The following is a 16,862-nucleotide window of genomic DNA, read 5'->3' as shown; positions in this document are numbered from 1 at the left end:
ATTCTTCATTGAGTTCAAAGACTTAAAGTATATGCAATACTTTAGAATAAATTAAGGGACAAGTCAGTGATTGTGCTGGAATATAGGTAAAAACGTTGTGAATGCTTTTTCTGAAATTCTGAGAGATGGTTGTTGAAGTGTTTAAAAACTTAGCAGAAAACGAAGCAGGAGGTATGCATGTGAGAAGCCAATCCTGATTGCAGTATGGAGGCAAGGAACTCCTATTTTGTGGAAACTTAAGGTATCTACCCTGAATGGTCCACAAGATTCACAGCTTCACCATGGAATAGTGGGCTGGGTTAAGATGTAAATACACTTGTGGGAAAGTATATATCTCATCTTATCCAAGAAGGCTATCCTGAGCACTCCAATTAGTGCTGCAACGTGCATGGCTCTTCCAAACTATCTTCTGCTCTACTTTTTCTTTTTTCCAGAGAATTAACCACCTTCTTACATATCATGTAATTTATTATCCTCTGATTGTTTACCATGTATTTCTGCCTTGGAATTTGAGCTCTGTGAAGTTGGGACTCTTGTTACTAATCTTTAGATATATGCAAAAGACCTAGGACATTGCTTAGCATGTAGTAAGTGCTCAGTAAATATTTGTTCACTGACTACAAGAGTAACATTCTTTTTAAAAATGTTTTTTAGTCTCTGTCTCTCTCTCAGAAATAAATAAAACATTTAACAAAATGTTTTTTAAGTTTGTTTATCTGAGAGAACAAGAGTGCACAAGTGGGGGAGGGGCAGAGAGAGAGGAGAGAGAATCCTAAGAAGCTCCGCACTGCCAGCGTGGAGCCCAATGCAGGGCTCAAACTCACGGACTGTGAGATCATGACCTGAGCCGAAGTTGGACACTTAACCAACTTGGCCACCCAGGTATCCCACATCCTTTTTTAAAAAAATTTTTATTTATTATTTTTTAAATAATTTATTGTCGTTAGCTTACATACAGATACAGTGTGTACAGTGTAGTGTTGGCTTCAAGAGTAGATTCCTGTGGTTCATCCCTTACATCCAAAACCCAGTGTTCATCCCAGCAAGTGCTTTCCTCAGTGCCCTCTCCCATTTTCCCTGCCCCTTCGCCCCCAACCATCCCCCACATTCTTTTTTAATCACTACCTTTTGGAAGTATTTAACAGAAACTTGAATAGTTGACTTTTAATGACAGAATTTGTAAATTTCTTGTATTGGTTGAAAATAAACGTTTTCGAAGGAAGCTTGTAACTTTTATTGGGGGTGCAAAAAGATGGTTTTATTGAAGGAGGGGAACAGGACCTGTGGGCAGAGAGTTGTGGGCAGCTTGTAACTTTGATTTGAAATTTTCAGATACCGAAGTGGATGTAGTTGGCCTATGTCAAGAAGGAAAGTTTCTTTTGGTTGGGGAGAGAAGCGGCAACTTACACCTCATTCACGTAACATCTAAGCAAACATTACTCACTAATGTAAGACCCTGTTAATGTTTTTCATTTTTGTTACTTAAATTTGAAATTATCTCTTAGACCACGAAAACTATAATAAACCATTGCTTAATTTGTATTTTAAATTGAAAAAATAATGTTCTTTACGTGAAATTTTAAGAATCATACCTTAGAAACATGAAGTAAATGCAAAATTGAAAAATTAAGATTTAAAGATTTCTTAGTATGCTTGTCCAGAATGGTTTTCCATTTGAAAACCAAAATGTTTGGAACATAGGCAGGATTATTGCTAATGATAATTGATAACCCTAGGCTTTAGAGAATATAATCCTTGATTGTATTTTTGGAGTTTAATCTTATCATTTGAAATGAATTTGCAATTAGGCTTTTGTTCAGAAAGCTAATGATGAGAATCAGTGTACTTACCGGAATCTTGTTATTGAGAAAGACGGTTCAAGTGAAGGTAAGTTTTTTGAATATTTTTTAATGTCCTCTGACTAATACGCAATTTAAAAATCAGATTTATAGTTAATAAATTATGCAAATTCATTTTTGTGCTTTCTATATAATATTAAATTTTCTAGTGATTCAAGTAATATTATTGTAAGAAGTAAGGTTTTTATTTTAGCTCTTTTCAGAGGTTTAAATGTTCTTTTCCTAAATATAATATTCTAAGTTCATTTTTACAGTTTTGAGAGTTCTGTAGATTATCAAAGAGACATTATATTCTCTTAAAATGTTTTTGTAGGTTTCAGCATATTATATTTTTACTTCAACAAATGTTAACTGGACTTTAATGTTTCAATATATCTATGATTATTATTTTTTTCTTGGCAAATAAACTTTGATTTATAAAGTTTCAAGGAAGTTAACGTTGTTTTTGCAAATAACTTACCAGCTCTTTGTAAATAAGCTTTATCTATATCATTAGTATATTATTTGATGAATAGAATTTAAATGAGCAAATTGACATTTTTAAGCTAGGTCCAAACACTGGCTTAAATTTTATATCCATGCCCTTTTTAGAGAAACTGGCTTAATTTTCTTTTAATAGGTACCTATTATATGCTGTTGCTTACAAACAGTGGATTTTTTTGTATTACAAACCTTCAGCTTGCAAAAATTCAACAAGGTAAGTAATGGATTTGTCTTATTATTGATTTGCAGCAATATTTCTTACTAGTTTTGGGGTAAAATTTTAAATATTCTCTTTAAGAATATTATTTTAGGGGGTACCTGGGTAGCTCTGTCGATTAAGACAGACTTGATTTCGGTTCAGGTCATGATCTCACAGTTCATGAGTTCAACCCTGCATCAGGCTCTGTGCTGAGGATTCTCTCTCTCCCTCTCTCTGTGCCCCTCCCCCCTATCTTTCTCACAAAATAAATAAATATTTTAAAAAAACAGAGGGAGCCTGGGTGACTCAGTCAGTTAAGTGTCTAACTTTGGCTGAGATCATGATCTCACAGTTTGTGAGTTTGAGCCCCAGATCGGGGTCTGTGCTATCAGTACAGAGCCCACTTTGGATCCTCTGTTTCCCTCTCTCTCTGCTCCTCCCTTGCTCTCTTTTCTCTCTCAAAAAAATAAATAAATAAACATTTTTTTTAAAAAGAGAAAATATTGTTTTCAAAGAGTATACCAGGTGTACTCTTTTTTAAGTATTCGTATTATGTATTAAGTATTTTTTCCACTAGGAGGGTTGCAACAGAATCTGAAGAAATATACTTTGTTTATAGCCTTCAAGGGGTTTATAGCTTAGCTGGGAAGACATAACACACACTAGCATAGTAATAAATGTTCTTTGATGGAAAGAATGAACCTGGAAACTGAAGTCACTATATAGATGTGTTAACAGTAACAGGCAATAATCCATAGTATGTGCTAAGTGAGTGGACTGACCATATATCCCTCTGAGCTGAGAAAGGTTGAGGAATTAGTTTGGAGCATGTGTTCAACAAGTATTTTCAACCATCTGTGTGCCAAGAACATAGAAGGTCCTGGGGATGGATACTACAAGATACAGTTCTTCATAGTTTAATGAAGGAGCCAGACAAGTGAAAGAGCTCTCCCAAAATGGTATGCAAAGGGATGAAGACTTTACAGGTAGGACTTCAGAGCTTGGATAGAGGTTTTGGAGCAGGAAGAAGACCCTCTCAGGAGGGAGAAACGTGGTCAGGGAAGGTATGGGGAGGCATTCCAGGGACTAAAAGGCAGCCTGGCTGGTGTCCTGACTATGACAGTTTATATCAGTGGTCAAGGACAAAACTGAAGAGTCGCCTCTTCTTTATTAGTTTCTGACTTGTGTTATTCTCATTGGATTATATATAGTGTTGCCTTAACATGCAAAGGTGACTTACATGTATTTTATAGGTTAATACTGTAAATTTAGTCTTTTTTCTCCTTTCATGCAGCAATTGAGAATGTAGACTTCAACACAGCAAAAAAGGTAAGAAAACAAAACCACATTGTCTTCTTGATTCTTATATTTAATATAAGTTTTAGGAGAGTGTTTCCGGATATTGTCTAGTGACTGATATTTTAGGAATTAGCTTGATGTAACATTTTAATAACATTTCCATTTGAAAATGCATTTATAGGAGCACCTGGCTGGCTCCTTTGATGGAACGTGCAACTCTTGGTCGTGGGGTTGTGAGTTCAAGCCCCATGTTGGGTATAGAGATTACTTAAAAATAAAATGTCAGTGGTGCCTGGATGGCTCAGTCAGTTAATTGTCTGACTTTAACTTGGGTCATGATCTTGCGGTTCGTAGGTTTGAGCCCCGCATTGGGCTCTGTGCTGACAGCTTAGAGCCTGGAGCCTGCTTTGGATTCTGTGTCTCCCTCTCTCTCTCTGCTCCTCCACTACTCTGTCTCTCAAAAATATAAACATTAAAAACATTTTTTTAAATAAAATCTTTAAAAAAAAATACCTCGGGCCCCCTGGGTAGCTCAGTCAGTTGAGCGTCCAGCTCTTGATTTTGGCTCAGGTGATGATCCCATGAGTCATGAGATTCCCGATGTTGGGCTCCACGCTTAGCCCAAGAGCTTAAGAGTCTCCCTTTCTTTCTCTCTCTCTGCACCCCCCACTTGTGTGTGTGCACACTCTCTCTCTGTCTCAAGATAAAAAAATAAAAATAAAAGCTTAAAAGATATCTATTTAAAAAAAAAAAACAAGAGCTCTGGGGTGGCTCAGTTGGCTGGGTATCTGACTCTTGATTTCAGCTCAAGTCATGGTCTCGTGGTTCATGGGTTCAAGGCCGATGTCATTCTCTGTGCTCACCATGCAGAGCTTGCTTGAGATTCTCTTTCTCTCGCTTGCACTGTCTCTCATTCTCTCTTTCAAAATTAATAAATAAACTTAAAAAATAAAAAAGTAAAAATACATTAATAACAGATTGATTTAAATTCATTTTTGGGGCCCCTGGGTGGCTTAGTCGGTTAAGCATCCAACTTCAGCTCAAGTCATGATCTCATGGTCCATGGGTTCGAGCCCTGCGTTGGGTTCTGTGCTGACAGCTAACTCAGAGCCTAGAGGCTGCTTCAGATTCTGTATCTCCCTCTCTCTCTGACCCTCCCCTGCTCGCTCTTTCTCTCTCTCTCAAAAATAAATAAAAAATGGAAAAAAATTTAAAAGAAATTCATTTTTATCAGTCTTTCCAGGAATTTTGACAGGAACATATATTTAACATATTTATTTTTTTTAATTTGCAGTTACAAGGACAAATCAAGTCCAGTTTTATTTCTACTGAAAATTACCACACTCTTGGTTGTCTCAATCTTGTGGCTGGAGATTTAGCCAGTGAAATTCCTGTGATAATTGGGGTAATTATTTCTATAAAATTTTATGTTTTTTCTTCTAAAGTGTTTCTCCATCAACATAGTTTTGGTTAGATTATGTATTGATTTGTAATATGTTAACAGAAGAGGGAAAGTATAAAATTAAAGTCATAAAATTAACTCAGTAAGTACACCTCCGTTTCTCTGTTGGAAAATATTGCATTTTTATCTGAAATTTAGCTGAAAATTTAGCATTTCTTTCAATTATGAGTCTAGACAAAAACAACAACAAAAATCTAATTGTATTCAAGAAATAGGCAAAAATTCAACATAATTAGAGCATTTACAATGTTTTTACCTACCAAATTTATATTTTATATTTAGAAGCAGGCATATTTCTCTATTCTGTATATCTAGTTAAATATTTCATTACAGTTTCAAACGATTTAATATTTATAATTTTTTTTCAAAAAGTTGTGGTTACTATGATGAAAATACTCAATCAGAAATGATACCATATTACTGGAGGAGGTCTTAGAGTTTACCCCATGTCTTTGGAGTGAGGTGCCTGAATATGCCCACTCCTTATTAAATATTCATGTGATAACAGTGAACAGCGAACTTTGCTGTTTTTACCACCTTTCTGTTCTGTTGAAAATAATCTAAGAGACGAGGGGCGCCTGGGTGGCTTAGTCGGTTAAGCGTCCGACTTTCGCTTAGGTCATGATCTCATGGTTCGTGGGTTCGAGCCCCGCATCAGGCTCTGTGCTGACTGCCAGCTCAGAGCCTGGAGCCTGTTTCAGTCTGTGACTCCCTCTCTCTCTGACCCTCCCCTGCTCATGCTGTCTCTCTCTCGCTCTCCTAGGAATAAATAAAAATATAAAAAAAAAAAAAAAGAAAAAGAAAATAATCTAAGAGATGAACTAGAAGATAAAAAGCTAGTTGGGCTTAAATACATTAAGTATATTTTGAAATTAGTAATATGAACAACTTGGGTGTTTCTGCTTTGAGAAGAATTCAGATCTAAGAACCAAATGTGCAATTGATGTGCTATTTTACCTCTGTAGGGAACTGGTAATTGTGCATTCTCAAAATGGGAACCAGACCCTTCCAAGAAAGGAATCACAGTTAAGAATGTCCTTGATGCAGAGATTATTAAAGGTAAAACAAGTTCAGCAGCTATTTGGGGTCATTAGTAGTAAGTTTTAATTTTCATGTCAGTATCATCCTGGGTCTGGCAAACAGGTCATTTTACCTTACTGCTCTTTGAAACAAGCCAGATTAGTTTGATAATTGTCCACATATGTGACTGTTCTTGACATGTTGTAGTTTTTACTCTTCATTTTAGGAGGTTTTACATTTTAGTGGTCATCTAAAAATATATAGAGGCAGGAGCACCTGGTGGCTCAGTCAGTTAAGCATCTGACTCCTGGTTTCAGCTCCGTTCATGATCTTGTGGTTTCATGAGCTCAAGCCCAGCGTCAGGTTCTGTGCTGGAAGCCCAGAGCCTGCTTGAGATTTTCTCTCTCCCTCTTTCTCTGCCCTTCCCCCTCTCAGGCTGTCTCTGTCTCTCTCAAAATAAATAAACTTAAGAAAATATCCATTTAGAGGCAGGAATATGAGAATGGAACTTTTTATTTAGTTGTAGTTCTGCCTTTTATTTATTTTATTTAGTTCTGCCTTTCCATAAATATGGTAGTTTGTTATTTAAATGTGGCTATCTGTAACACAGAAATGTAGTTCTTACATACTTTGCTTTCTCTTTTGTAGGTGCAAAGAAGTTCCAGTTGATAGACAATCTGCTTTTTGTTCTTGATACTGATGTATGTTTCTGATATTTCTCCTTCAGTGTTTTCACTTGGTATTATGTGAAATTTGTCAAACTTAACAAAGATGAGGACTTTAAGTGGGGTGGATTACTATCTGGTGTGCTATGCTTTATTTCAGTATACATATCGAAAAGATCCTACAATGTAAGCTCCTGAAGTATTATTAAAAAGATGTATCTGTGAAATGTGTCTCTTTGCAGAATGTGCTGAGCTTATGGGATATTTACACTCTGACTCCCATATGGAACTGGCCTTCTCTTCACATTGAAGAGTTTCTTCTTACCACAGAAGCAGAGTCTCCTTCATCAGTCACGTGGTACATTGTGATGCTAGTAGTGATTTCCTTTCTGTTAGAAACAGGTTTCTTGATCATTCATTTTGTATTACATTCTAACTAAATACCTGGACAGACTGACAGGGTCAGGATCATTCCATTGCTGGCCAAATTCATTGAGAACAAATAGGCAGTTCAAATCTCTGTGGTTATAGTAGGAAGAGTGTCAGTCTGGGCTATAAACATGAAGAAATCCGATTCAGTGTCTTTTGTGGGAATCATTTTTAACCTTTGAGAATATCCCTTTGACTTAGCTTATAATGTAGCCATTGGCAAAGTTTATTTGATTTACTAAACCTTCTTTTCCCTTTTAGGCAAGGGATTACAAATCTCAAATTAGTAGCTCTGACAACTACTGCTGATAAGAAGGTATTGGAAAATTTTATTTCACATTTGTCCATATTGTGTATTAGAAATAGCGTTAACTAATACAGAGGTTGTTAAGTAGTACCCATAACGTATTAACTCTTTATTGACACAGACTTGACAGATCAGAAGTAATCCTGCAGAGTTCTTTTTTCTCATTAAAAAAATGAATTTAAGTCTCAGATCCCCATTTAAAAAAGTTTTTATTAATCTTATTTTTGAGAGAGAGAGAGACAGAGTGCGAGCAGGGGAGGAACAGAGGGAAAGGGAGACACAGAATCCGAAGCAGGCTCCAGGCTCTGAGCTGTCAGCACAAAGCCCGATGCAGGGCGCAAGCTCACGAACCGCGAGATCATGACCAGAGCTGAAGTTGGATGCTTAACTGAGTGAGCCACCAAGGCGCCCCTCAGCTCCCCATTTAAAATTTTTTTTTATGTTTTATTTATTTCTGAGAGAGACAGCATGAACAGAGGAGGGTCAGAGAGAGAGGGAGATACAGAATCTGAAACAGGCTCCAGGCTGAGTTAGCTGTCAGCACAGAGCCTAATGCGGGGCTTGAACCCACGAACTGTGAGATCATGACCATAGCTGAAGTTGGACACTCAACCGACTGAGCCACCCAGGCTCCCCATCAGCTCCCCATTTTAAATGGAGCATTGCAGGATTAAAAATATCCACAAGAGGGGTGTCTCAATGGCTCAGTCAGTTAAGCGTCGACTCTTGATTTTAGTTCAGGTCGTGATCTTGCAGTTCATGAATTTGAGCCCTGCATCTGGGTCTGCACTGAGAGTGTGGAGCCTGCTTGGGATTCTCTCTCTCTCTCTTCCCCGCCTGCTCACTCACTCTCTCTCTCGAAAATAAATAAATAAACTTAAAAAAAATCCACAAGAAAATGTTCATTAGAGTGACTCATACAGTTCTGGTACTGAGGAATTACATTGACCCTAAATACAAATCATAGAGTGAATGTCAGGTGTACAGTTTTTCATTCAACAGATTTGAAAGGTGGAGTAGAGTATAATTTTATAGGTAATATTTAAATAATACAACAATGGTCTTAGTAATAAAATCATTTTTTTCATTTAGCTTTGTACCAAGTGTTATCATCTAGGCCCTTGATATGAAGTGCTATCTTGTCATTGTAGGTTTATATGACCTATTAAATTAATTGCTCTTCTCTTTTTCTTAGATGAAAAATCTTGTGGTTTATTCATTACCTATGATGGAAATACTATATTCTTTGGAAGTATCTAGCATTTCATCTCTGGTCCAGTCAGGAATTAGCACAGTAAGTTGATGTGTATTTTGTACTTTATAGTAAAAAAACATTAAAAATAAGAAAGCTAAGGGGTGCCTGGCTGACTCAGAAGAGCATGTGACTCTTGATCTTGGGATAGTGAGTTTGAGCTTCGTGCTGGGTGTAGAGATTAAATAAATAAAAAACTTAAAGGAAAAGAAAAAATAAGCTAAACATAAGTGGAAAGTGGTGTAATACCTGGATAGATCTCAGATTTATAACTATATTTGTTGTTACCAGAGGTTCTCAAATACACTTGGCCAAAAACCAGTCTTCATATAAGAAAAAGAAAAGCATATTAATCAAATAAAACCTGAATCATCTGCTTATTCAGTTTTCTTGTGTCTTCACAGGAAATATAAATGATAAGTAATTTGGGAGGACGGTTATTGCTTTTATTGATTTATCTTTTAATTTTAATCTTTTAAAAAAACATTTGGGGGCGCCTGGGTGGCTTAGTCGGTTAAGCGACCGACTTTCGCTTAGGTCATGATCTCGTGGTTTGTGGGTTCGAGCCCCACGTCGGGCTCTGTGCTGACTGCCAGCTCAGAGCCTGGAGCCTTTTTCATTCTGTGATTCCCTCTCTCTCTGACCCTCCCCTGCTCATGCTGTCTGTCTCTCTCTCTCTCTCTCCTAAAAATAAATAAAACATTAAAAAAAATTAAAAAAATAAAAATAAAAAAACATTTGATGGCATTTGTTTCATACCATCACACACAGACAGACACACACCCACACATAGACACATTATGTTTTTCCAAACTATTTGGAATTTACTTGCAGACATGGCCTGTCATCCCTGTTTTTTGTTTTTTGTTTTTTGGGTTTTTTTCTTTAATCCAGGATCCAGTCAGGCATCACATATGGCATTTTGTTGTCATGGTCATGTGGTAGTCTACTGTAATGTGTAATAGTTCCCTAGTCTTTTTTTTTCTTTAAGACATTGATATTTTCCAAATCCTAGCCTGTTGTGCTGTACAGTGTCCCTCTATTTGGATTTGTGTGGTTAATTGCATAATAATTATACAAATGCTGAGCTTTCTTGGCAAGGATGCCACGTAGGTTATACTGTATTCAGCTGTGTTGGGTTAAGAGGCTTACCTACGTTTGTCCTTTTACTGGTGATGATGAATGTGATTACTTGGTTAAAGCAGTTCTGCCAGATTTCTCCCCTGTAGAGGTGCTTTTCCCCCTTTGTAATTGCTAAGTAAATTCTGTGGTGTTATTTTGAGACTTTGTAATATCCTTTTCCCCAACAGTTTTTCACAGTGAATTTAGAATCCATTGATGAATAATTCTCACCTAAACCAGTTGTTACCTTAGTAACTAAAATGAATTATTTCTATATTCAGTTTTAAACATTCCTTTTATTGTTGTAGGATACCATATACCTTTTAGAAGGAATTCGCAAAAATGATTCAAGGTAGGGTGTATTTTGTTTTATTAAATTAGTTGTTAAATAACAGCTAACTTACAGTTTACTTATTAATAATATTAATAACAAATACGTTCACCCTGAAAACTGTTTTCAGACTATCTGAAGACTCAGTCTCTGTTATAGTACTCAGGTGTCTTACAGAAGCTTTACCAGAAAACAGGTAACTTCTCATTTTCTTTTAAGCCTTACTCCTTAATGATAAACTTAAATTCCCTGATTAATAAAGATTTCACTGAAATTTCTTTTTCAATTCTCAGATTGAGTCGATTACTTCACAAACACAGATTTGCTGAAGCTGAGAGCTTTGCTATCCAGTTTGGACTAGATGTTGAGGTAATCATGAATTCATTTGTTCATCAAACAAGTGTTTCTTCATGTAGTAGAGAGACTGGGGAGACAGAATGTAAGGCATAATTGGAATTTAGTATGATCAGTCCTATGATTAAGATATGACTGAAGTAGACTAGGGATTCAAAGGAGAGCTAGATGGACATGTATTGGGGCAAAAAGATTTCACAGAGGAGATCATTTTTACATCAGATCTTGACAATGTTCCCAATAGTCCAGAGGAAAGAAGGGAATTCTAAGTGCTAGGATAGCATAAGTAAAGTGAGGGATGCGTACAGGGCTTCCAGAAACTCCCAGTAATTAGGGAAGAATGGGTTATATGCACCACGCAGTAAAAGGAACTGATAATGGACAAGTAGGGGATCAGAGCATGGGGAGCCTTGTGTGCGTTGCAGAGGATTTAGTTTATTCTGCAGGTGTTAGGGAGCTAATACAAGTATCCTGATTAGATTGTCACTTTGTAAAGCTGGAGAATTGTTTGGAAAGGGGCAGACTTAGAGGTGTGGAGACCAGTGGGAGCTTACTGCAGGAGACCGAACTGGTGCGGTGAAGTGGAGATGTGCAAGAGGGAGGGTCTGACATGAGAGGCACAGCAGAGGTGGAATCAGTGGGACTGAATGATCACACATAGGGAGGGACAGATGTAGGGATTGGACTGGCAGGACTCTGGCTCAGTATGTTTGTGAGATGGGGGTGGCACTTCCTAAAATGAGAAATACATGTGAAAGAGCAGGTAGTGGTAAAAGATGAAGGATCTGCTTCATAAAAATTGTTTGGAAGGGATCTTGTGAAATAAACCTGTCTGTTAGGAAGTAGGAGAATTATCTTAGCTGAATCTAGAAGTAAATAACATGAGGGGATGGCTCACACCACTTGGGAAGAATGTGTAGTGTAGAGAGATCTCATCTCAGGATGAGATTCAGGAGCACCAGCATGTGGGAAGTTGCAGAAGAAGGGCTGTTTACATACTTGGGAAGAAATAAAGAAGGAAACCCACAAGAATGTATGATTATAGATAGAAGTCAAGGAAAGAGAAAGAGGAAAGTCAAGGAAAGAGAAACTTTAGAGTCTAGTGGAAAGTGATCAACAGTTTCAAATACTATAGATAAGATCAGGTATTAAGGGGCACCTGAGTGGTTCAGTCAGTTGTGTCCAACTTTGGCTCAGGTCAGGATCCTAGGGTCATGGAATCAAGCCCTGCATCAGGCTCCATGCTAGCAATTCTCTCGCTCTCGCTTTCTCCTCCCTCCCTCCCCCCCTCCCCTTTTCCCTCACTCACTCTCTCCCTCTCCCTTCCCCTCCCTCTGCCTCTTTCCCCTACTCACACTCTCTCTCAAAAAAATAAAAAATAAAAATAAAAGATGACCACACAATTACATTGCATGTCTAGTTTTTTAAGTCTGTCAAAGCATCTTTAGCAGCTAGAAATAGCACAAGTTAGAAATACCCCAAAGTTCAGGTTCCTTTTTTAGAAACTAGATACCAACTTTGATTCTCTAATTCTGAAAGCTAAAAATGATAAGAAACCATAGTTTCTCTATTTCTCTACTTCCTGAAAACTGCTTTCACTGATTTTTTTATTCTGTTCACTTTTTAATTTTATTATTATTTTTAAAGTAATCTCTACGTCCAATGTGAGTCTCGAACTCACGACCCCAAGACTAACAGTCACAGGTTCTACTACTGATTGAGCCAGCCAGGTGCCCCCATTCACTTTTTTAAAAAATCAGTTATTACGAAACTTTCAGATGTTCAAAAAGGTAATACAACACTCATGTTCTCATCACCCTACTTAAAAAAAAAAAGATATTATTACCAATATAGTTTAAGACCTCCTTCTCTTCTTCCCAAATACATCATCCTCTTTGCCCCAACCTGAAGTATCCATTATTCTGATTTTGGTGCTTAATACTCCATTAATTTCTCTAGCTCTTTGCTCATAAAACTTTCTAAATATCTCGCAAAATTGTTTTGCATGCTTTAAAATGTTACACTTTTAAAACAACAGAGAGGTACCCACCACGCTCTTAGTAAGTATTAAGTCTTAAGAACAATCAGGTTTTTCCTTCATTACTCCCCAGGACTTTTCAAGGGATGTCAGTGACCTAATAACCAAATCCAACCCAGTTCCAGTTTTTTGTTTTGTTTTGTTTTTTTAGGGAGAGAAGAAGAGGAGCCGAGAGACAGGGAGAGAGAGTCCCAAGAAGCAGGCTCCATGCTCAGTGCAGAGCCTGATGCTCAGGGCTCAATCCCACATGGGATCATGACCTGAGCCAAAAATCTAGTCAGTTGCTCAACCGACTGAGCCACCCAGATGCCCCGTATGGTCCTTTTTTAAAAACCAGCTCCATGTCCCTTTGGAACTGCATAAATTCAGGTGCATTCTTTACCCTTCCTGGAGTGTCAGTTTTCTTGACTGTATAATGGGAATATTAGTATTCCCCCCATAGAGTTATGGTGAGGTATAAATGCTTGCTCAGGTTTTTATGAGAATTAAATGAGATAATTCACATAAGGCTCCTAGTACCCTTAGTTAAGGACTTAATGGTGTTCATAACTCTTTGTAATCTGGATTACCTTTTGGTCATCTAAACATTAGCTTCTTTACTGTTTACTCCTGGACCATATGAGGCTGCCCCCTTTTTCATAACAGTCTGTTGCCTGCAGCCTAAGAAGTCATCCACAGACATTATTTTGCTTCAAGTTGCTTAATGTGTCATGTCTCAATTACAGCTTGTTTACAAGGTGAAGTCCAATGATATATTAGAGAGGCTAGCCTTGAGTTCCGTGGACACCAGTGAGCAGACTGAATGGCAGAAACTTGTAGACGAAGCTAAGGAAAATCTACGTAAAATCCAGGTGTGTTTTCCCTGTCATGTATGAGAGTATTCAGATTTGGATTGATGGATTGAATAACATTTGGTCACCTCACTATGTCTGGCATTTCTGAACCAGGATGATGAATTTGTGGTGAATTACTGCTTGGAGGCTCAGTGGATAACCTATGAAACCACCCAGGAAATGCTAAATTATGCCAAAACAAGGGTAAGTTTTTATAACATTTGTACCTGTTTGTCTCATGCAAAAAAAATCTCAAATGAATTGTGTCTCCATCATAGACCTGTTTCTTTTTTTTTCCTTTAATGTTTATTTTTGAGAGAAAGAGAGCATGAGCAGGGGCAGAGAGAGAGGGAAACAAAGAATCCCAAGCAGGCCCCGTGTTGTCAGCACAGAGCCTGATGTGGGGCTCGAACTCACAGACTGTGAGATCATGACCTGAGCTGAAGTCAGACACTCAACCAGCTGAGCCACCAAGGTGCTCCATCGTAGACCTGTTTTTAAAGTGCATTTTTTTTGCTGTAGTTTCCCCTCAGTGAGCTTTGAATACCATTGCTAGTTTTATTCCTTAAAATTAAGGTGTAACAGATGGGCAAAATGTTATGAGTTGCTTTTATAAAATGCATTATTTTTTCAAGTATGTCATTTCTTTATTGTTCACTATTCATCTCAGAGTTTGGTGCTATTTGATAATTTGTTTCCTTTCACAGAAAATCCATCTTCTTTCATGAAAAAACTAATTAGCAGGTACTCTAACTGTGTTTCTTATTGTTCATCTTAGCTTTTGAAAAAAGAAGATAAAACTGTTCCTGTCTATTCTGATGGCTTAAAAGAGGTAATTACATTGGACTTAATTTGAGGGTAAATATGTACCTTTACAATGTTTTTCAGTTCAAGATAGACCTATATTTTTTCAAAAGCAAGTTATTTTAATTCTTGTTTTCTTGCTGAAAATGGGAGTACTGGTACTTACAGAGTCATTTTGAAATCAGATGAATTAATTTATATAAATCATTTTGTGTAGTGCCTGCCACCTCTTAAGTACACAGATAAATGCAGACTCTGATGATGATTATCATGGTACAAAAGTACATATGTGTGCACGTGTATTTTTCAACTTTTATCTCGAAGTAAATTTTTGGTATAATCCAGCTTGATTTTGTTGTAAGGGCATTTATAAACCACTGGAAAAATAATTAATTTTGAAGGGCACCTACAATCAGTGTGCAAATGCCTTCTCTTTTGCAGTGTTATTTCATTTAATGTGATTGGAAATGTTTCCATTATCCCACCTTGTTTTTGTTTTGTGTTACATATTTTGTGCAGTCATATTTATGGAAATTGACCAATAATGTGGGATGAAATGGCATGTGTACAAGACTTCTGAAACAAAATGCTTAATTTTTGGTGTTTTTAATTTTTATTGCTTGCAACATTCAGATTATCAGGTTATTCCTTTTTAGGTACTAAGGGCTCATGCAAAGTTGACTACTTTTTATGGAGCATTTGGACCAGAAAAATTCAGGTGAAAAATTCCTCATTTTTTAGTTTTAGATTATGATTTAGGTTTTAGTTTAGAGTGTCATAAAAGATACAACATTGCTTTGACCGAATGTGTTTCTGGGAATTGAGTGATGGAAAATATTATTTTCCTGCTGAGTTTTAGACCCTCTTCTACACCATCAATGGGAACTGATAAATTTGAAAGGTGAGGTGCTGGGTGGCTCAGTCGGTTAAGCAACCGACTTCAGCTCAGGTCATGATTTCATGGTTCGTAAGTTCAAGCCCCACATTGGTCTCTGTGCTGACAGCTAGGTGTGTGGAGTCTGCTTTGGATTCTGTGTCTCTCCCTCTCTCTGCCTCTCCCCCACTTACGTTCTGTCTCTCAAAAATGAATAAAAGTTAAAAACTTTTTTTTTTTTTTAATTTGAAAGACACGTTTAAATGCACATACCTTTGCCCTAGCAATTTCACTTCTGGTAGTTGATTCTATTANGGGCAAGTTATGGGGCGCCTGGTTAGCTCAGTCAGTTAAGTGTCACTTGATTTTGGTTCAGGTCATGATCTCACGCTTCTAGCCCCTCATAAGGCTCCATTTTGGCAATGCAGAGCCTGCTTGGAATTCTTTCTCTCCCTCTCTCTCAGCCCCTCCCCAGCTCAAGCTCACACTCTCTCTCAAAATAAATAAATTTTTTTTCAAAAAAGATAAGTTAATTTATCAAAATAAATAAACNGGACGCTTAACCGACTAAGCCACCCAGGCGCCCCTTAATTAATGTTACTTTAGAACGTCCTGTTATCTGGTAGACTAGCCCTACTCTACTTTCCTTTTCAGAATTTGGAGGGCCATTTTCTCATGTTTGTTTTTCTCTATGATATTTGGAATGAGAATCAGCTTATCTAAGTTAAAGAAATCTTATTTTGGGACACCTGGGTGGNAGGCTCTGAGCTGTCAGCACAGAGCCCGATGTGGGGCTCGAACCCACAAACTGTGAGATCATGACCTGAGACGAAGTCGGACGCTTAACTGACTGAGCCACCCAGGCGCCCCTGGGATTTTTAATTTTTATTTATTTTTATTTATTTATTTTTTAAATATTTATTTTTATTTTTTATTGGGAATGTGCTGAACCTAAGATCAATTTGGGGAGAACCAGGATCTTAAAAATATTGAATCTTCCTATTTAAGGACATTATGTATCTTTGTACTCATTCTGTCCTTTTTTTATGTTCCTGAGCAATATCTATTCAGTTGCTTTCATACAGATTTTGTACATTTTTTGTTACTTTTTATTTTAAAAAAATTTTTTTAACATTTATTCATTTTTGAGAGACAGAGTGTGAGCAGAGGAGGGGCAGAGGGAGAGGGAGACACAGAATCTGAAGCAGGCTCTAGGCTCTGAGCTGACAGCAGTGAGCCTGACACGGGGCTCAAACTCACAAACCACGAGATCATGTCCTGAGCCAAAGTCAGATGCTTAATTGACTGAACCACCCAGGCACTCCTGTTAATTTTTATTTTAAATTGTTTTCTACTGTTATAAATGGAACTTTTCACCATATTTTTTGAAAGGATAGAAAAGCTGTTGACTTTTTATTTAAAAAAATTTTTTTGTTTTATTTATTTCTGAGAGAGAGAGAGAGAGAGAGAGAGCGTGAGCAGGGGAGGGTCAGAGAGAGAGGGAGACACAGAATCCGAAACAGGCTCCAGG

The 16,862-nt window shown here is 37.3% G+C and overlaps 1 protein-coding gene across 1 annotated transcript in view; it reads left to right on the top strand.

The window, feature by feature from the left end:
• KNTC1 (kinetochore associated 1) overlaps positions 1-16,862 on the top strand; it is a 72,881-nt gene that overhangs the window by 7,719 nt on the left and 48,300 nt on the right. The window contains exons 4-20 of the mRNA XM_077748064.1: positions 1,333-1,448; positions 1,809-1,887; positions 2,479-2,556; positions 3,836-3,870; positions 5,135-5,245; positions 6,268-6,361; positions 6,971-7,023; positions 7,230-7,345; positions 7,678-7,732; positions 8,919-9,017; positions 10,406-10,449; positions 10,559-10,624; positions 10,722-10,797; positions 13,546-13,671; positions 13,768-13,857; positions 14,432-14,485; positions 15,114-15,175. Coding sequence (XP_077604190.1) covers positions 1,333-1,448; positions 1,809-1,887; positions 2,479-2,556; positions 3,836-3,870; positions 5,135-5,245; positions 6,268-6,361; positions 6,971-7,023; positions 7,230-7,345; positions 7,678-7,732; positions 8,919-9,017; positions 10,406-10,449; positions 10,559-10,624; positions 10,722-10,797; positions 13,546-13,671; positions 13,768-13,857; positions 14,432-14,485; positions 15,114-15,175 — 1,354 coding nt within the window. The remainder of the gene's footprint in view (positions 1-1,332; positions 1,449-1,808; positions 1,888-2,478; positions 2,557-3,835; positions 3,871-5,134; positions 5,246-6,267; positions 6,362-6,970; positions 7,024-7,229; positions 7,346-7,677; positions 7,733-8,918; positions 9,018-10,405; positions 10,450-10,558; positions 10,625-10,721; positions 10,798-13,545; positions 13,672-13,767; positions 13,858-14,431; positions 14,486-15,113; positions 15,176-16,862) is intronic.

This window comes from Crocuta crocuta, unplaced genomic scaffold, assembly GCF_008692635.1.
Source record: "Crocuta crocuta isolate KB4526 unplaced genomic scaffold, BGI_CrCroc_1.0 scaffold29, whole genome shotgun sequence".
Taxonomy (NCBI): Eukaryota; Metazoa; Chordata; class Mammalia; order Carnivora; family Hyaenidae; genus Crocuta; species Crocuta crocuta.
This window is presented reverse-complemented; position numbering and strand designations above follow the sequence as displayed.